The 21,720-nt window shown below is 35.4% G+C and overlaps 1 protein-coding gene across 1 annotated transcript; it reads left to right on the top strand.

Moving 5' to 3' along the window:
• The first annotated feature begins 4,588 nt into the window (after window positions 1-4,588).
• Window positions 4,589-21,326, top strand: LOC110450737 (prolyl 4-hydroxylase subunit alpha-3-like). Its single transcript, XM_021498417.1, has 13 exons — window positions 4,589-4,725; window positions 6,363-6,526; window positions 8,110-8,420; window positions 8,825-8,876; window positions 9,813-9,952; window positions 10,212-10,376; window positions 13,268-13,332; window positions 15,149-15,272; window positions 15,497-15,547; window positions 16,285-16,371; window positions 17,288-17,356; window positions 18,338-18,434; window positions 19,555-21,326. Exons 1-13 carry the CDS (start codon window positions 4,589-4,591, stop codon window positions 19,644-19,646), a joined length of 1,554 nt encoding a protein of 517 aa, XP_021354092.1. The 3' UTR covers window positions 19,647-21,326.
• Window positions 21,327-21,720: the final 394 nt, after the last annotated feature.

Genomic DNA, 21,720 nt, shown 5'->3' with positions numbered 1-21,720 from the left:
ATATAAATATGACATTCATTAGCAGGTGACAGTGAATATTGTCAACCCGAGAAAACCCATTGTCACCCTCGGGTGACAATGGTTTTCTCGGGTTGACAATATTCACTGTCACCTGCTAATGAATGTCATATTTATATACTATTATCCATATGTTGTAAAGCGCCTTAGAGTAATTTTACAAATTATATAGGGCGCTATATAAGTGCTGTATATTATTATTATTATTATTATTATTATTATGATAAGATAGTACAAAGGTGGGCGCCAAGATCCCTCTTGGATTTCTTGTTGAGCATGAGAACGGTTTCATGAATTAATGAGTCATTCCTGACCTGTCACAGGTGGATAGCTATAAACTGATCAACACCCCTCTTCTGCACCAGCCAGGGCCCATATTCATGACACCGTTCTCATGCTCAAGCATGGAATTTGTGCTCAATCCTAATTTCTTGTTCCCGTTATAACTTATAACTTATAACTAAAAACTTTGAAGAGACTTAGAGTCGAATACTGTTTTCAATGTTTTCATTGGACGTTTTGATCGTTTGACATGATTTAAGTTAGTCACAAGAAAGTTGGGTTGAGCACAGAATCCATGCTTGAGGATAAGAACGGTTTCATGAATACGGACCCTGGACTGAAACATTGTGTGAATTAATGGTGTCTCAGAACAGATCTGAACTACATTTAAGGCACTTTCTTCTCGTGTTACAGTTGCGGGGCATTCCTCGTGTAAAAGGCGGACATGTCGATCTGATCTAAAGAACATGCTTCTTTTATGACAGTTGAACATAGGAAACTGTAGGAAAGGGGAAGATCACAAGACAGGTTTAAATATGGACTCTAGAGTCGCAATTGAAAGTTTGAACTAAGTGTCATTCCTCTTTTGTCACAGACAAGTATGAACAAAAATACATATCTCCTGTCACAGGACAGGTCAGAACTACGGACTGATGATCACTTAATTATCACTGTCGAAACTTCTTATATCCTTGGCGGACATATATGAATTAAGACACATATTCCTTGCATGTCAAAGGCGGACAATTCTGAACTAAGGATTTTTTCTTCTTTTGTCACAGGCTGGCAGGAATGAACTGAGGTGCATGACACTCTTTTCACATGCAAACTTTGGTGAATTAAAGGATATTTTTCTCGTGTCACAAGACGAGAGTGAAACCAATAAGGGACACCCTTTCCTATCACAAGTGAATGGGTCATTCTTCTTGTGTAATAGACGGACATGTCTGAACTTAGTAGCATTCGTCTTTTATCACCGATCTGCTGGTCTGATCTTTGAAACAATACTCTCTCATCACAGGATATGGGCCATCCTCGATACTCCAGGGGTTACGCTCACTTTCGCTCTCTGCAACCCTGGGATATGTCATAGCAAAACTGATTGATGGGGCTTTACGTCCTTGTTCCGGTTATAACCGAGCCTAGGACAAATAGCAAAAGCGAAGGCATGCTGCTAGCTATTTGATTGGTCTCAGGTAAAAAAAACCACACCTGATCAATCGCTAGGCTGATACCTGTCCTTTGAGGATTAGAGAGGAGCGACACACGACTTCAAAGCCAGTCAATTTTTCCGTTACACGGTAGACAGATTCTTTTGATGTACATCAAAGGATCAAACTAGTGTTCTCGTCTCATCCACAAGGTGGTGCACACTGAGCCTTCGGATTTGTTATGACATATCCGAGGGTTGCAGAGTGCGAAAGTGAGCGTAACCCCTGGAGTGTAGAGGATGGATATGCACTTACGTGACTTACAGGATGACCCTCTCTTTTTATCAAAGGCAGATAGGTATGAACTAAGGAACATTCTTGTGTCGCAGGTCAGATCTGAACTAAAGGATATTCTTCTCTTGTTACATGCGCACAGTTCTGAACTTAGTGATCTTCCCCTCTTATAACAGACAGACGTGTCTGAACTACAAAAGTTCCCTTCTAGTCACATTTTAGTCGGACTTTCCTCTTATGAACTGAGGGTCTTCTCTCCACTATTACGCAAACACAACAATAAGACAAATATCCATTTGCTGTACGTATACTAGCCCGTGCGCCCTTAGAGAATGACGTATATAAACTGTGGACTTTCCTCTCATAGTTATGAACTAAGAAACATTCCTCTCGCGTGACAGGCTAACATGTATGACAGAAGGAACATTCTTAGAACTAGAAATAGTTTGAACCAAGGAATATTCCTCATCCCTCTTTTATTTTACATCCTATTGTTCTGCCTTAAAAATAAACAATTTAACTGAAAATTTATATTAGTTAGTGCTTAAACTAAAAAAAAAAACTCCATTCAGCGGTTGATTTTCTTCAGCTCGCTCCGTTTTGCATTGCAGGCGAAATCTTCACTTCGAATTTCTCGACAAAGTTGTGTACATCTTAATATCACATCATTAGAACAAAAAATCCTTCCTCTTTTCTGGTTCAGTTCAGTTTTCAAATGAAACCCCAATCGTATACAAAACATTAGTCCTTGCACTGCTTAAAAAGCCCAACTACGACAACATGTATTCCAGAAGAGTAGACATCCCTGTACCACATGGCATCTGTTTATATCTTGATATTTTCTGTCAATTTTTGATTCACTAAGATACGATGAACATGTCTTCAGTCTTAATAGCCACTGACATCTCATAAGCCAACTTCAGTTCACGATGCCGAGCGTTACAGCTAATACTGCGTGCAACGTTGAAAAAAATGACCATGTAATCTTTGCTCATATGACACACCAATACCTTATAAAAAAAATCGTTGCCACAGTTGCTTAAAAGTGTTCTACAGCACTGCGCGTTGACATGTTTCACTGGAAAGCTTGAAAAGGTCAAAAAGCTAGCATTGATAATCAGAAAGGTGGCTGTGCAAATCCCTCCATCCTCGATATCCAGGGTTTACGCTCACTTCGCTCTCTGCACCCCTGGAATATGTCATAGCAAAATTGAAGGCACAAAGATAGCTGTTTGATTGGTCTCAGGTAAAAAAAACCTGACCAATCGCTAGGCTGATATATGTCGTTTGAAGATTGCAAAGGAGCGACACCCTACTCCAAAGCCTGTCAAGTTTTACCGTTACGTGACCGCGAGATTCTTTTGATGTACATCAAAGGATCGAACTAGTCTTCTTGTCTCATTAACAAGGTGGCGCACATTGAGACTTCGATATTGCTATGACATATTCCAGGGGTGTAGAGAGCGTACGTGAGCGTTTCCCCCTGGATGTCGAGGATGCAGACGTCACGACCGTCTAGAAAGTCGGAAATCCTTGAAGAAGGATGTTAATGCACGCCTGTTTGAATTTATATCCTATTGCATCCTTCCTATCAAAATCACCTTACCCCTACATACACACATTATGTTATTATTCCGACAAATACTGGTATTTGGGTGAACAAACTTGGTAGTACAGGATCGGGACAATATCCATGAGGAAAGAGATTGGGTCCCGCGGTTGTTAGGTCTTTAATAGTATTATAATAAGGTTTTCGTTTTTGTTTATATTCAAAATGGACAACATAACAAACAGTACCATACATAGAATTGTCTGATACTCAATTCTCAAACGACAACACATTGCCTTTTAACGTGACCTGGTGGTTATTTGAATTTTCTTATATTATATTTAGACACTTACATAAAGGATATACATGTATGTCATTGTTTGTAAATATACACCCTATATTCTTTCTAAAAATCTATGCTATTTTCTACAGGTTAAATGAAATACATTAAACAGTGAGTACCTATTTTTGGATATTTATTGAAATAACATTAATAAAATTGAAGAAATATGCTAGCCGAAAGGTGCATGTATGTACAAATGTACCTGTACTGTAACATATAATCATGTACTAGAAGTACAATAAAACCAACTTTTGTCAAACTAACTCTACCTGTACGATCAGGTAAGAGATTATATATACAGTAACTACCGGGAGATGTAGGAAGTCATTGAAGCGGTACGTAGGAAGTCATTGAAGTGAGACAGTCGGGAAGCTGAATATCATCTACAAAGAAACACAACATCATCAACCTGTCAACTATATTAAAACTTTTATGTTTAAAGATGTTGCATGTTTGTGGGTTATTTAATTTGTCATTGTCCCCGTGTTCTCGGGTAATGATCTGATATAAGGACTAGGTGTAACAAGGGGCACAACGGCACAAAAAGTGTACCCAATCTGCATGTTATCAGTGGCGGAATACAATGCAATTAAGAAGACAACAAACGATCGAATAGACATCTATCATTAGCAAGTATCAATAATTGATAGAGACGCGGTAGGTAACACACAGAGAGGAACCTGGGCAAGGATACACCTGATCATGGCGTGACGGGCAAAACGGAAGACAATAAGTATATCTACTTTGGGGCTAGGCAACACGACTACAGGCGCATTGGTTTGACTGTATGAATCTTCGCTGTTTGTCATTAAGCAACCAGTGTAAAGTTGTCGTAAAATTCTATTTATTGAACACCTTTATACTTCGGAATATCTGGAACCTCAATAATCTTTGAAAACGATGCAAATGCTATCGTACATAGTGATTTTGAGTATTTTCTTTACAAAAGAAATGGAATCAAAAATATACTCATCCACAAGAGAGGTTCAGCTCGTGGCCAAGGAGGAGATGACATTGATAGCCGTGTTGGATGAGTTTGTGATGTCGGAGCAACGAGCTGGACGTGATGTCAAACAGAACATTTTGACGTAAGTTTATTAGTATATGCTGCTGATTTTTGTTCATATTTGAGCAAACAAACAGTTGATGATGTTGCAACCATTTTTAAGGGTTGTTAGGTGGACAGGACGTTCGAATTTAACAGGTTCATTATAATCCGATAAAGAAGGTATATTGTAATAAAAGTCACATAATATATTGACCTATCATTTGAGCTATTTTTAGCCATTTTGTATTTGATACCATTATAAATGAAAAAGAAATATAATCTTATAATGTTACACATCTCAAGGTGACGTTGATTTCTACATATATACATTTCTTATATTCATTGCTTCAAACTTTCAATTTTTATTACTATAATGTGTAACTAGTTCTCATGTTTTAGCACACGTTCGATCATTTATACCAAGTATTTCTCAAAACATTTTACAAAGTGTCATCTATATAGACAATGTGTTAATGATGTCGCAATACAATGCTGCCAGCCTTTATTTTACTGATTGGTGTACCAGTCAGTGATTAGCTCAATAGAAAGTGTATTGTTTCAAGTTTTAACTGAGATAACGTGGCAGGACGAGGGTATAATAATAAACATAGTACTCCCCTCAAGGCGCAACACCTCTGTATGTGTTAAGATCATATTTTACACATTCACAACAGAAAAAGCACGGATAGACAAGACAAGTAATTATTTTAACACGTTTACAACATACATGTAAAAGTACACAGAAATAACATGACAAGACGGGAAAAGCTATAGATGAACTATAAATTAAAGCATTCTCAAAAATGTCAGTTCCTTGTACAATACCTCGACCCCCGTTTGGCCCCATGCAATCCACGAGACGATATTTTGAAATAGGACTGTGTATCTCATATTATAGAAACAAGTATTCTTGTTGATGGACTTCCTATTTACATTTTATAAATATTAATCTTAGAGGACACCATGCGTCAGAAAGGAAATCCAAGGTGCAACTTAACAAACTCGAACGTGAAGCGTCAGAGACTAACAGTAACACTGATCATGAGAAGTCCTCACTAGTGCAGATCACGAATGCAACACGACCAAGAAAAGCGCCAACTGTTTAACGTTTATTTGAAGAAAAAAATACATCTATCGACTGGAACACGTCAAAGTTAACGAGAGATTAACATTCTGATCCAACATCATACACGATATTTTTGCATCATACGTTGAAGACAGTGAATCATTAAATTATTCTATATCCGTTGTATCATTACGAAACAGGCTGGCAATAAAGAAATGACGATATGTGAAACATTATCCAGATTAGATATTTTATATAATTATATGTACATGTATGTTACAAAGCACATAATACCGACATTTTGTTTACTGGAATTTGTTAACAGTTGTACGGACGTTATCCTGAAGTTTGTAAGGTTCTATGGACATCGGTGCATGTTTCAATAGCAAAGACTATAGCGATACAAGGTTGTTCTTGTGTGTCGATATGATAAACATTGTTTTTTTAAAAATCTATTTATATGACGGCATGATAATCGGTTACTTGATTACCTTATATAATAGGATGAACCAGGTGGATGCACAATCTGATATTTCTGAGTGCTCCTGAAATTAACATAAATCATATTTTAATTTCTACTCACGTGAGAATTATTGCAATTATTTCTTCAGATTTTTGAATCACGTGAAGGCTGTGCGCCTGCCCCATTGTGACAATGCAGAATTCGGCGATAATCCAATCACAGCCTTTCACCTACTTAAGAGGGCTTTATTATGGGATGAGGTCGTTAGCTCGATCTGCTGTGACACGTGTATGGAGATATCAAGTGTGACGGGTAAATATATATCTGAAAACAAGAAAGCGTGAAATTGAAATGTCTACTGTTCCTACGCCAACAAAAGCGACAGAAAGTGATAATTAACGAGTTTATATAACTGTATAAAGAACTGCTATAACAATACAATGATTATGCCAAGCATTATCTGGTGGCAACTTCATATAACAGAAGAAAATTTTGGAACAGTTTACATAAATTTAGCCCTTTATTATTAGTTTTACATGTAACTTTTAAAATGGCTAAAATGCAGACATTTGGAAAACTCCTGATGGAGTATATGAATCTGAAATGGGGTCATAAAAATAACAAAACGTTTGGTTGGTAAGTTATGTTATTTAATAAAAAGAGGGAGAATTGCAAACGGAAACGGTCTCCATGTGTAGCAGATTAATAAAAAAAACCACCTGATTATGTCACAATCAGATGGTATGTGTTTTATCAAATAAATATATTTTCTAAAAACGTACGTCCTCTAACATATTCTGACAGCAACAACAAAATCTTCTTCAGTTGATCTAGACATTTATCTTCTTAATGCCAGTAATGGTCAGCTTACTAATAAACACTCTGAAAGCGCATACATGTAACAGTGGATCCGCTATTCTGCGTTTAATACCAGGGACTTGTGAGATAAGCGTTTGATATGACCCCCCAACCCAAAATATAAAGGCCCTTGTCAAAAAAAAAACACCAACAAAAACAACTTTCGTAGTCTCATAAATTCTTGGAAGTTCATTTCCCGCGAAGCCACGAAAAAAGTCAAAATAAAAAAAAAGTATGGTTTAGTCATAACGAGTACCTGCAGTATTGCACAATTAGAAACGTAATCCTCATCGACGATGTTTTCTGTATAAAGATGAGCGCATTATGTTCCTCGAACTCAGAAAAGCTGCACTCATGGCCGCGATACCTTGACATTTCCTTATCCTTGATCTGTCTTATCGATCCTGAAAAATGTTCAAATAGACTTTCGGCGCTAAAAAAGGTTGAAGAATCGCTGATTTCAATTGACGTTTAGCCCCAGTGCTACTTGACCAAATATACAGAAAATCACATAATGTCACATTTTAAACATGCTATTTATTCGCATTCTCGATATCCATATGTCATAGCAAAATTGAAGTTACGAAGACAGCTTCTTGATTGGTCTCAGGTAAAAAAAAAAAAACCTGCCCAATCGCTAGGCTGATACCTGTCCTTTGACGATAACAAAGGAGTGACGCACAACTTCAAAGCCTGTCAATTTTTACCGTTACGTGACCGCGAGATTCTTTTGATGTACATCAAAGGATCGAACTAGTCTTCTTGTCTCATCAACAAGGTGGCGCACACTGAGCCTTCAATTTTGCTCTGACATATTCCAGGGGTGTAGAGAGCGAAAGTGAGCGTAACCCCTGGATATCGAGGATGTTTATTCGTGGATATAATGAATCCGTAGATAATTATTACCCTTGAAACCAACTAAAATGAAATTCCCACAATAATTATTGACTACTGTATCATAATTTACTCATGTTTTTATTTTTGTGCAAATTACTCTGTTAGTATTATATCTGTAGTATGTCAGTCCTCTCTTTCAGAGTTTTCCAACAGTATACTCGAACTCCATGAGGAAGGTGGACCGCCTGTAACACTAGATGATGTGAATGGAACGGCAAAAGCCATCCTCCGGTTATGGAAAACGTACGACCTTGACATAGACAAACTGATGTCGGGAATAATTTTAGACACAAAGACAGAACCTCTCACAAGCTCAGACATCATAGACATATCACATCATGCAAAAGGATTTCAGAAAATCGTGTGGCTAGAGAAACTGTTAGAACGATATAATGTTTCCAAAGACGAGGATATGCTTATAAAGTCAATGTTAGCTAAGGAGTACAGTGAGGTAGGTTAGTGCGGGCTTACTAATGCGTTGTAAGTTTATTACCCAACATAACCTGTGTATTAGTACTTGGTTGAGTTATGTGTATAACTATAAACTTTCTCTATTCATTTTCAGGCGGCTTATTTTTAATTAAAATATCATCATAGTTATATTGTAAATGTTTGGATTCGATATGTTCGAAATAAGTATGTGTTCAGGTTTCTTTGTATAAAAGGTCGTCTGACGTTCTTTTATCATTTTCAATGAAACACCCCAATGAGGATGTTTCATAAAATTGATAACTTTTCGTTTTTCTGGGCTCTTTGAAGTTTCTAATGTTTCTTAAATATGATAAAATGGATAAATAGAAATGAATGAGGACATTTACATAATATAAATGCGCTTTTTTTCTGTTTCCATTTTAGTATGGAATGCCATGGAAATCTGTGGAAATAATAACACCTTTCCTGTATATAGGTCAGTGTAAGAGATATACTATTGGATTTTTACATTTGTGATATAAAAACCATGCTCCTAATTAACGGCTGTAGTAATGCCATGCAGTATTCATCAACGCATCCTCGATACTCCAGGGGTTACGCTCACTTTCGCTCTCTACACCCCTGGAATATGTCATAGCAAAATTGAACGCACGCGGCTAGCTCTTTGATTGGTGTCAGGTACAATAACCTGACCAATCACTAGGCCGATACTTGTCCTTTGAAGATTACAAAGGAGCGATGACTGACTTCAAAGCCTGTCAATTTTTACCGTTACGCGACCGCGAGATTCTTTTGATGTACATCAAAGGAACAAACGAGTCTTCTCGTCTCATCCACACGATGCTGCACACTGAGCCTTCGATTTTGCTATGCCATAAGCCAGGGGTGTATTGAGCGAAAGTGAGCGTTACCCCTGGATATCGAGGATGTCATCAAGGCAAAATCGTTCTAATAGATTGTGTCATGCGTGTTTCATTTTATTTTGCTTTTGTTTAGTTTTTGACATTCCAAATGCAAAACTTACAGTATACTTAATTACAGAGAGGGGTTACAGCAGTTTACTCACTTACAAGATATTGTACCAGACACTTTGAACCATTGAATTGCGTGAGTGTGCTCTCTGCAGTTTATTGAACCAGAAACTTTGAATTACTTAATTTTCAAAACCTATAATGTTGTCTGTGGTGTTGAGTGTGCTCTCTTTGGTGTGATATATGATTGGTATGACTTTAGAAACCCATATTTAAATACTCTTGTATAGACATATACTTTAAACCAATGATATAATGCCATATTGGACAAATCCATGCTCGAATTGGGTCGTTTTCAACGCTTGACTTAACCATCAGATATCAGATGACATGTGTTTGATTACATAATGTTTGCTGATAGGGGCTACTTTATGTTGTAGATGACAACAACATTAAAGCCGACTATCATTTGTACATGTCACGGAGCTACAGGATAGCTGTACACTCTAAAGTGTTGGAGCCTGAGGTATCGTCTGTCCGAGACGAAGTCTACAGGTCGTTGTGTAGAGGTGAGTTAAGGGTAAGTATCCTGCGTGTCATTCACATCGTTGTACACGTGATGTACACGTGTTTACACAGGTGTACCACTAGCTGCAGTCTTAAAATACAATAACTTCATCAATGTCAAAATCATTATGAGGTGAAAATAACGATTTTCGAAGAAATGGAAATTATCCCATTTCGTTAATCCGTTAAACATTTTCAGGGGATTGTTCACTATATTGAAGACTATAAATAGTTTTAAAGTTATTTTATTTAGTTCCCACATTCTTTTTCAGACTGCACAAGAGATGTCGTTGCTTAGGTGTTACCTACGACCTACAAGAATTCCTTACTATTGGTCAAAGGAGGAAGTAATGTACAACATTCCACGACTCACTCTTTTCCATGATGTCTTATTCGATTCCGAAATACAATTTATCCGAACTGCAGCGGGGAAAATTGTGAGTAATTCATACACTTTCAAATAAGATTTTTAAGTTTTAAATGTATCAAAGTCCAAGTTGTAGAAATGACACAGCCACTCAATGACGACTTTTAAAACCTTATGGCCTTATGGTTCTTCATCAGAGTTACTTTAACGTCATAATTACCTTCCTTTTAGAAACGTTTTATTATATATAATTATTTGCATTTATCCTTTAGGATAACTTTAGATATACGGTCACCGATGCTAAGATATAAACTAATTACCTTTGGGTAATCATTTTAGAAATGCAGCTATAACACTGTCAGAAAGGTAAACACATATACTGACCACAGGGTATATTTGTAAATACAGTCATATTACTGAAAAGGGGGTGTTCTCGTTTGTGAAAGTTTCCTGCGTGACTGGTAGCTTTTCTGTGTATGTGATATGTTAGGTATTTTTTTGGATATTTATCTAATAAATTTAATAAAAAAAATTGGGGTATGAAATTGATAAATTGAAATAAAAAATGAGCACTAAATTAATTTATGATTTGCATATATAAATGATACAATCGTTACATACATATAACAATAATTAAATCGTCTACAGTCAAATATTTCTATGCTTATATTGCTTCTTTTAAACCAATAAATGCAATACAAGATAGAATAAAACCATCACTACATATTAAGAGTTTACAGTCAACTATATCAATGCTTATATATTACATTACATTTTATTTACATTGCACTTTAAGAAACCAAATACAAGACAAGTTAAAATATATATACTTAAATTTCCAATATCTCAAAAAAACCAAGAACAGTATTACATGTTAAGGAGTTAAATCCATCAATGTATTGCCTGTCTTTACATTTACCAATCACACAATACAAATACTCTAATTATACAATATAGCCCTGTATATTAACATTAGACATATATTAAGAATAATCAAGTTTAGCAATACATGTGCATTATATCATTTCTCAAATTTAAGATATGAAATCAGTACTACAGTCCGACAGTCAAGTGTCACATATTTTTGTTGTGATCTATCCTAGATGGGAAGGAGTGCTTAGATAGTGGTAACGCTCATCATCATCTCTTATTAATATTGTAATGTTATGTTTAAAGTACAAAATCATTACAAAATAAAATAACAAATTTCATCTTGTCATATTCATAACAACTAACAGCCCATAGCAGCACAAGGACTACAAAATGGATATATTTAATACTGAATATTGACATATTTTTAATTTTAACATTGGTTATTAAAACTCTGAAAAGCTTATATGATGTATAATTAAATTAAACATGATCAGCTTCCAGCTTAGATAGAATACCACCTTAGATAGAAGGGTGTGTTTATATGGCATGTTTTCAAAAAGTTGAATATTATGCAATAGTTCAAGCAACCGTCCAAAAGATGGCATAGTTATTCTACATTCAAAAACCCTGACACGTCATATTCAAATACTCTTATTAAACATCGAATTTCATATATGTAATTTGCATATATTTTGTACTTTAGTTGTTAATATGGTACAAAGATATGTTAATGAAGTCGATAATAAGGCATTACATCTTGCCTTTTTAAAATAATAATTTATCGGCATTTCAACACATTTCTATTTATTCTCGGACGGTTACGTCAATTGTCTTTTCATGTAGACTAAGAGTTTCCATTTTGTCGAAGGCCGATGTTGTAGAATATAACTTTACTGATTCATTAGACAGCACGCGAACAATCGATTAGTGTATAAATATCTCCACTCACATCCTGTAATGTCGATTGTCACATGTTTTAAGTACACAATTTCTAACTTGTCAGCATTTCAAGTGTGAAGTTTGCCCTGCATCCGATAACGAGACATAATCAGTGTAACTTATCAGACAAGTACCATATCAAAAACATCTTTAGATAAGAAAATCGTTGTAAAACAACATCAGAAACATGTCCTACGTCTGTTACGGCTGAATTAATATTGCGACATCAGAAGTTGACTTTTTTTTTGTATTTTTTTTTGTATTTCTCATACTCAATGCAAATCACCATTTCATCAATTTCCCAAACTGTTCTGAAACCCATATGTGAACAATAAGTAAGATCTTACATATTGTATTGACATGCCGACTTGGAGCGTCTGTCATGTATGAAACTATGTGTATAAGAGCATATTTTCCCACCTAAGATACTGATTACTCGTCCTTTTCGTTATACAACAGTGATTTTGACGCCTTACCGACAAGCTCAATAATATGAGCTCAATGATATGATATTATAAGGATTAATTTAAATTTAGATTACTTCATTTGAGGTCAAATGAAGCAATTGGCAAGAGAAGCTGATCTGTGGTTAGTATAAACTTGGTATATTATATATTCTTTATGGTAAATGGGACCAGCTTCAAGGGTATTCCTTAACTTGAGGAAATAAGTTTTTGAATTAAAAATTAGGTTAAATTTCCTTAAAACACGATTTTGAGGACGAAAATGTAAGGAGTTTCCTAAATTTGTTTATAAGGAACTTGTAAAAATCAGGATTTGAAGTTTATCGCGTGGGGGATGAGGGAGAGATTGTTACCATATACTAGTATTTTCTACAGAATTCAGGTTGATATGTGTCATTTACAATGTATCTAACAACAAATACGAAATCAATTCAATATTGTTGAAAGATGCAACTTAAAATATGTCTCTTGATGAGTTCTGGTAGCACATCACTTGTATGTGAACGTTCCTTGGTTAGCTACAGTTATCAGACAATGTTGAAAGAAAAGAAGTTGTTTTGACCATCCACATCAATATGTTACTGTGAATGAATTGGATCAAATTGTGAATAAAAAAGAGAATAGAATTTGTCGGTTCACAATTATTCGTCTTTAGATTAACTACAAAATTCATATCTTTTCGTAGATGGAGAGGTCGACGGTTTTGACTAAAAATGAAAGCGCTGTAAGCGAAAATCGCGTGAGCTTCACGTAAGTAGACCAACAGTCATGTAAAGTCTGGGGTCCGACTTATTTAACATCATATGCTATTGTGCATCTAATAACACATGTTTCTAAATATTTTTGCATTAATCTACAATACGACAATAGTGGTCACTTCACTTTTAAACTCTTAGACGACTTTAGCAGATCTTTCACTTTCCTTTCCTCAGCAGTTAGAAATATCATGCATGCCCCCACTGCCTATAGAGCTTGCGAGACTTGTTTCATTTTCGCTCCAGAATCAAACCTACCGAAAATGTTAAGCATAGTTCACGAAGCTAATGTAATATATATAAACAAACAAACAAACGATATGGTTTTTAACTGCTTCTTTGGTCTTTCACTTTACCTATCTTGCCATCTATGATCTTGCCGAGCAAATCTTGTCCTCTCAATCTCAGACACGGTAGATGAACCTTGACATCAGCTTTTATTTATATTACCCTCTCATACTAAAAGTAGACTGACCATATAATCTATCAAAAGCATTTGTTTAATGGTATTATTGTTATAATAACTACATCTGTGAGCTATTTAATTATAAAAACTGAGGACAGGACGGTAGATTCAAAATGATCAGTCAGACTCAAAATACGAACAAAATCATCAATAAATTTTAAAAGAGGCCAAGGTCCTGAATAGCTCAGCATAGAGGCAAAGGTCTTGAAGAGCTCAGTAAAGAGACCAAGGTCCTCAATAGCTCAGTAAAGATGCCAATGCCCTCAATAGCTCAGTCAAGAGGCCAAGCTCATCAATAGCTCAGTGAGTAGTACCTTAATCATCACCCTGACCAAAGGATGCTTCAGACCAAATAAGGTTAAATCTTTCAATATGCACTTAAGAATTAGAATATTCATAATAAAGTTATTCTCCATCCCTCTCACCCAATAAAGATCACACTCTCCGTTTTACCACATAGTGTCCCCTTCGGTTAAGGATGTTCTAGACAATACCAAGTTTATCTCTACTTTATTCTCAAGGAGAAGACTTTTCAAGATATGTCTCTGTTGGGCCAATATTGGGCCCAGCCCCTCTACACAATGTGTAATCCCCTTAACTTAAGGACGACTTACACCAAATCTTATTTCTTTATCTATATTTCACCTATTAAGGTCCACTCCTTTGCCCCAAGAAGGGTTTCATCCTCTATTTATATACCATTTAGTCCCCTGGGTGGAGGATGCTCTTAACAAAACCAGGCTCAAATCTTACTTGTACTCAAGAGGTAGAATTCCAAAGATTTAGACCTACATTGTATTCTACCTACAGGTAGTCCACAAACTCTGTTTACAAAGTGGTAAGCACCTTTTTTATCCGACAATTGTATAGAGCGAATTTAGTCAAAATATCTAAGACATTCTGGATAAGTTACTTTCCAAATGTAAAGTTAACAGATTGACGTCAGACATACGCCGTACCACGGCATTAACTCAGTAAGAATTCGTGCCTAGTGAGCTAACAAAACTACGTTCATATGAAAAAAGGACTAAATAATAGAGCTTTGTACATCGTATCCCTTACATCATATTTATATATGATTATAATAACCTTTACAAACATGTTAACGTCAGTTTTTTACTAATCCGTGCTCTCTCCAATCCTCAATGCCTTAACGACCAAGAGAAAAGGATAAGGGAAAACACATGAGTCCATTGTCACAATCATTACGTGTACATCATTCTGTATACATCATAACATGCAAATCTTTGCGTGCATATCATTATGTGATCAACTTAGCGGTTCATCTCTTCGTGTCAACGCATGTTAAAATTAAGTTGGTCTTATTTCTACTTATGAATTATAGTGGCTGGTTGTTTGATGCTGCGAAAGGAAACGAGCGTTTATTGAAATTAAACAGGCGAATAGGTCTTGTCACGGGACTCGATACCACGTTCAGACTACAAAATACCAGCATTGAACAATACCAGGTATGGTGGTGCACAATGTAGCGTTAATATTGTTAAGAAATTGATTCTCAGTCAGTATTTTTTGGTGGACCAGTAGCAGATAAATAAATTTGACATGTAGTAAAATATAAATTTAGTTAGCCGGAGAAACACAGTACCAATTAATTAAAAACCACGTATGTTTAAACCTCTGTTTTTTGTTCTGTTTCAAAACTGTATAAAACAAACAAAAATAATTATTTCAGATAGCGAACTATGGAATAGGAGGAATGTACGCGCCTCACTATGACAATCTGGTAGGTTTGATTTACTGAACAACCGACACCAATGGTAGCCTAGTAATTTAATTAAATTAGTTAAATTAACTTTTAATTACCTTCGTGGTAGTTCACATTAATCTGGGTTTTACTATGAAGTGTAGTACACAACCAGCACACCAATGCCATTCTGGGGTTTTAGCTCCACAAATCACACGAATGAAAATCTTGTGTGTTTACTGCAATGTAACGAACTGGACAGCCTAGTGTGTTAACTGTACTGACCACACTTCTTATAAGTTCCCGATATATGTTATTCGATATATCACCCTCAATGCAAAGAAAAGAGTGCTGTCAAATAATTCGATTTTGTTAACGATTGTGTTTCAATTTTACATACGTGTTGTTGACGAGTCGAAAATAGATTCATTTCAGATTTATCACAAAAAACTTGACTCCTCCTAAAACCATGGGAGCATATGAGTTTAACAATATTAATAAAGGACCAGTTATTGAAATAACTAAGATAATTCTCAACAGTTACCACTATTATATTATAGAAACATTAAAAAGTGAATATTTGTTCGTGAAATTTAATATTTCCTCGTACTTTTTGTCAACGCTCATCAAAATCTAACGTTATCTGACAACAAACCTACGTTTGCTGTTGCTGTGGCGTTTAACTTTTAATTTATTATTTGAGTAATTTTATATGCAAATGTATTTTGTATCAACGTAAAAATATTTTAATATTTTTCGTTGATGTTTTGTTTCAGAATATTCCTATTTGGAAGCCTTCGACGGTAATATCCTCGGATGATTGCAGATACAGTGGGGAGAGAATAGCTACATGGATGTTTTACGTAAGATCATTTCAGCACATGAACCTCGCACATGATTGTTCGCTACGTCTTTTTTTCTTATTGGTAGCAATGATAATTTTTAAATCATATATATGAAGATTAAATTAATTTCACCTTTGGATAAATGTTTTACTTGAAACAAGTCTATCTGAAATATTTAATTATTACATTTAAGAAACATTTTGCAAAAAAAAAGACGTCAAGTCAACCCACATAAAAAGTCTGATTTTGTTTAGATCAAGAACAGTCTGCAATTAGAAACCTTTGACGAAGGATCCCAGAAAGCAATAAGGTTCTTCCCGTGACCTCGGACAACCGACATACTAAGTTTCGACCATGTGCTTTCATTTGTTCTTAAGTGAGCATCCAGATTGGATTTGTTTTATGTGGAATATTATTGTTTAGTAACGGTGACATTGACCTTTGACAGACAATGCAATAGGATTCCTCAACAGGGCAACTCACACACCAAGTCTTAACTTTGTGGAGTCATTTACCCTGAACCTAGGATAAGGTAAAATAGCCTTTAACGTAGATAACAAGGGAGAGTTTGATTTCGAGTTACAACAACAGGCCCTCTCTGAACCTGTATTGCTCACCTGAATATTTAGGCAATCATGGCAAAATATTGTCATCGAAAGCAGAATTGCAAAACAGATTCCAGGGATAGGGTAAGTTCCTAAGGCCAATCCTGATAGCCCCACCCCTCAACCCCCTATAGTTGCTTGCAGTCAACTTAAGTTCCAATCAGTCGTTCTGAAGAAGTCGTTTGAAGAAATTGTTGATGAACGGACGGACGTCGGACACCACGGTATGGCATAAGCTCATCTTGGTCCTACCAAGTAAGCTAAACAAAGGGATTCAATAATTGCCAGTGAATGTGCATATTGTGTCTTTATATATGTTGATTTGGTAGATAAGTTCTGTGAAGGCTGGCGGAGCAACGGTTTTCCCGAAACTGAGAGCCAGGGTACCAGTTGTGAAGGTAAGTTTGTCTGCATCCTCGATATCCAGTGGTTACGCTCACTTTCGCTCTCTACACCGTGTAGAGAGGGAAAGTGAGCGTAACCTCTGGAGTATCGAGGATGGTTTGTCTGCCAAACATTTCGAAATGTAAATTTCTCACTTATATACAGTATTTGTGAAAAGTTTATTTCGCTTATCATTTTTTTAATTTTTTTTTCAATACATCAGGATTTATCTGACGTGTGCTACTTAACTAATAGTAACCCAGCATGACATAGCAGACAAAGATTACTGAACTCAAAAATATCTTAAATTAATTCAACTGACAAATGCTACCTTACTATAAATATTAATGGAATCATCATCTCGTTTTCTTACAAGTAAACCTTTCAGTAAGGAGAGATAGACAACTTAACTGTAGCACAGGTGTTTGACTTTATATCAGAATAATATGATAGTCTAAATGAAAAATATAACACCTATACTATCAAAAAGCATTGGGCACTTAATTCGTTTAAACATTTGTGTTTTTTCTCTCCCGTCCAACACGGATCACCACACTCAATAGTCTGTTGACTGTTACAAGGTTGAGACATTTATTGCGAGTGTAAGCAATGTGCTTAACCATATTTTCATATTTCAGAGGTCAAAAACAGCTAAATTGCACTTGGTTGGGGTTTTTGAGCCATTATTCATATACAAGGGGCCTAAAGGGGCTTCCATAAACTCATTTTTTTAACGATCAACCATCACCAATAGTCTCATAAATATGTAAATCAAGTCTACATATATATGCGCATAAACTTACAACTTGCTGTGGAAGAAGTTATACATCAAGTATTTTGATTTTAAAATTGATGTAAAACAACAGAAAACTATTGTGTTAAAAAAAAAAATTGCCGTATTTCGGAAAAAACTATTGATTGTTGCAACATTGTCTCATTCTGTCGGAAGAATCATATCTTGCCTTACAACTGATTGGTATAACATTTGCTTGAAGGGTAGCGCTGCATTTTGGTACAACGTTCTTCCTAATGGTGATAAGGATGAAAGAATGCTACATGCTGGCTGTCCAGTCTTACTAGGATCTAAATGGGGTAAGTTCCCTACCCAGTCCGACTCCGACCCGTGTCGGAGGTGGGGGATGGAGATGGGGTAACCAAAGGCTTGATCATACGTTGTTTTGATATTTTCAACACTGATTTAGTCGTAGGCTAAAATTGAATAACGAGACTTGAATTTGTTAATAGCATAAATGAATGAATTAATGAATGATTTATTAAATACTGAGACCCATATCTACATGTTTTTTGGGACAGAACATAAGGTAGATTATGTGTTTTAGTAAAATATTCCCCTTAAATCCACGAGTCAAGTCAAACGCAGGCAGAAATGAGCTTTCAACATTTTTTCCCCCAAGTTATTTTTCAAATTGTAATTGCCATAGCTATAAGGAAACGAAGTCGACCCAAACATATAAAATATTACTTGAATTTTAATTTCATATGATTTTTAATCTTTAATTAACTTTAAAATGGACGGGAAAGGAATTTAAGAATTAGACGGGTTTTTTTATTGTCACAACGTATGAAAATATTAGCGTCAAATAGTATAGCTAAAGTTGCAACTGACATATTGCGCGATGTAAAAGCAATTTTGTAACCATAGGCATCCTCGACACTCCAGGGGTTACGCTCACTTACGCTCTCTGCACCCCTGGAATATGTCATAGTGAAATTGAAGGCCCAGTGTGCGCCATCTTGTTAATGAGACAAGAATAGTTCAATCCTTTGATGTACATCAAAAGAATCTCGCGGTCACGTAACGGTAAAAATTGACAGGCTTTGAAGTCGGGTGTCGCTCCTTTGTAATCTTCTAAGGACTGGTGTCAGGCTAGCGATTGGTCAGGTGTTTTTTTTACCGGAGACCAATCAAACAGTTATCTTCGTGCCTTCGATTTTGCTACGACATATTCCAGGGGTGCAGAGAGCGAAAGTGAGCGTAACCCCTGGAGTATCCCATTATGTTTAAGTGATTAAGTATGCTACAGTCTATCCTTATTCTTAATCACGAATTACTAGTTTAGGTTAGTTTATCACATGTAAGTCAACAGTCGTCTTGGGATACTCCACAAATAGCCACTGATTTCCGTTTCTGCTGTATTAATCATTACGTTATAGTCTTTTTCGAAGATACTCATTTCGAATTCCCTTTCAGTGGCAAACAAATGGATTCGCCAGGAAGGACAGGTCCTTACTAAACTATGCGGTAAAACACGAGAGGCAGAATTCGAATATGACATCGATTAATAGTGATTAAATAAAAAAAAAAGTATAACAATGAAAACATAACACATTTTACTTTAAAAGACGCATTTTGCTTGTTTTTATTTTAAAAAAGTATGCATTACCAGGAAGCCTTTTTCTCTTATGCAACCTAATTGTATGTGTGCATTTTGAAAGATAAAATTTTCGTTTTATTCGAGTATGTATTAAACATAAGCACTCAATCACCCTGTCTTTCAAAAGTTTAAATCAAAGCCAACAAAGGGAATGTGCTTCGCTTCGTATTATCTCCCTTTATATGGTAAAAGCTTGCGATCATTTGCCCTACTATGAACTGTTTTAAAAATAAATAAATCCTTTACGTTTATAAATGACCATTTTAGATCATGAATGTTATTTTATGATTCAAAATAAAAAAATGTTCCAGTGTTGAAATAATAATACACGAAATATGTGAGTTGTTTTGTCATCAACCATCATCAAATAAAACATTAATAACGGGTACACTCCCTTGCTCGGGTAATTTTCATGTTACTGTAATCTGGAACACTTCATCTTTCTGAAATGTTTAGGTAGAATTTCAAACTGAACAATAAATGTATATGCTTACCATTAATGTCAATTTTGTGCATTTGATGATCAAAACGCAATATTTCGAGTGATAGTTTTGAATTTGAACAAAAACCAATACAAATAATGTGGAACTTTTTACAAACTGTATAGATAGATATATTTCAAAACTAAAAAGACATGGTGAATACAGTGAGATGTTTCGGAATACATTTTCCATAAATCTCGGGAAAGTAAAAAATGACTACATAAATGATAATTGAAACACATCATAATAGTAAACAATGAATCTAAGCACCAAAGCACCATTGATGATTGAAAGAACTTTAGAATAATTTAAAACAAAGAACAAAGAGGAAAATAAATTAACTATAACGAAAGATAACGCTAAAAATAATGGAACAACTGTTTAAACTAAATTGAATAGGAATAAATTAGTATGCATACCTTCACACTCCATTTCACAACATAACGTCATAAAACATAGGTAAACAAGAAAAATAACACCACAGTTTGTTCACCTCCTGTCAAAAACAAATATCTTAAAATCTCAAACTCTCAGTTTTATGTTTTAGAGAGAACCAATAAAGGAAAACTAAATGAGGTCAATGGTAAAAGATCAGGATTCAACACAATGCAAAAAAAAAATAAAAAAAATATATAGTTGATAAATTTAAAATCAACAGAACATACTCATGGAAAACAGAAAATATAAATCAACACTGGGGACATATCTATAGCACAAGTAAATAATGTAATTTCAACAAGAAAAAGACCAATCCGTGGATTGAAAATTACAACATTATGTAACACCCTCACCTGTCGGAAACCTTCAACTGACAACAACAGCAACAAAAGAGTTGTAGGTTCCTTGGGTGGTAGCCGTGTTAACAGAATATGGATTCACATTACTAGGAGATACAATTTTGCATCAAACAAGGCGTAACAAAGGAAGCTGAAACCCGAACCCCATCTGAAGCCTACCATCTCTCCACAACACTGCCAGAAATTGACTTTCTGTAAGCCTTGGTGCCCCGTATGATTGCCCAAATCATCCAAATACATCTATTATGTATTTAACCATATAATTTGTTTATCATAGATCAAAGTTTGTTTATCAAAAAAAAAAAAAAACTGCTTCAAAAACTTGAAGTAACTTCATTGACCGTCTTGAAACACGCTGGAGGATGCCTTTGGTGACGCACAGGTACTAGCCTCGTCTGTCAATACATCTATAATGTTATAATTATATTATAGGTGTATTGACAGACGAGGATAGTAACTGTGGGTTACGTAACTTGGAAGTATGCTTATAGCATTATTATTCATCAGGATTGTTTGGCATTTGCGTTGTACAGCCACTAAACAAAAATACAAACTCAAAATGTTTTTAAGAAACCATAACACAGACAACGTTTTACTGTGAATGGTTTTGATCAGAAATAACTCCGGCCTTTCTACCAAACTGGTAGAGTAATCTGTTAATAATCATGCTGTGATGTCAAATTCTTTGACAGATATTTCTAAA

The sequence above is a fragment of the Mizuhopecten yessoensis genome, unplaced genomic scaffold (assembly GCF_002113885.1).
Source record: "Mizuhopecten yessoensis strain PY_sf001 unplaced genomic scaffold, ASM211388v2 scaffold5459, whole genome shotgun sequence".
Taxonomy (NCBI): Eukaryota; Metazoa; Mollusca; class Bivalvia; order Pectinida; family Pectinidae; genus Mizuhopecten; species Mizuhopecten yessoensis.
The sequence above is the reverse complement of the archived record's forward strand: the minus strand, read 5'-3'. Positions and strand labels throughout refer to the sequence as shown.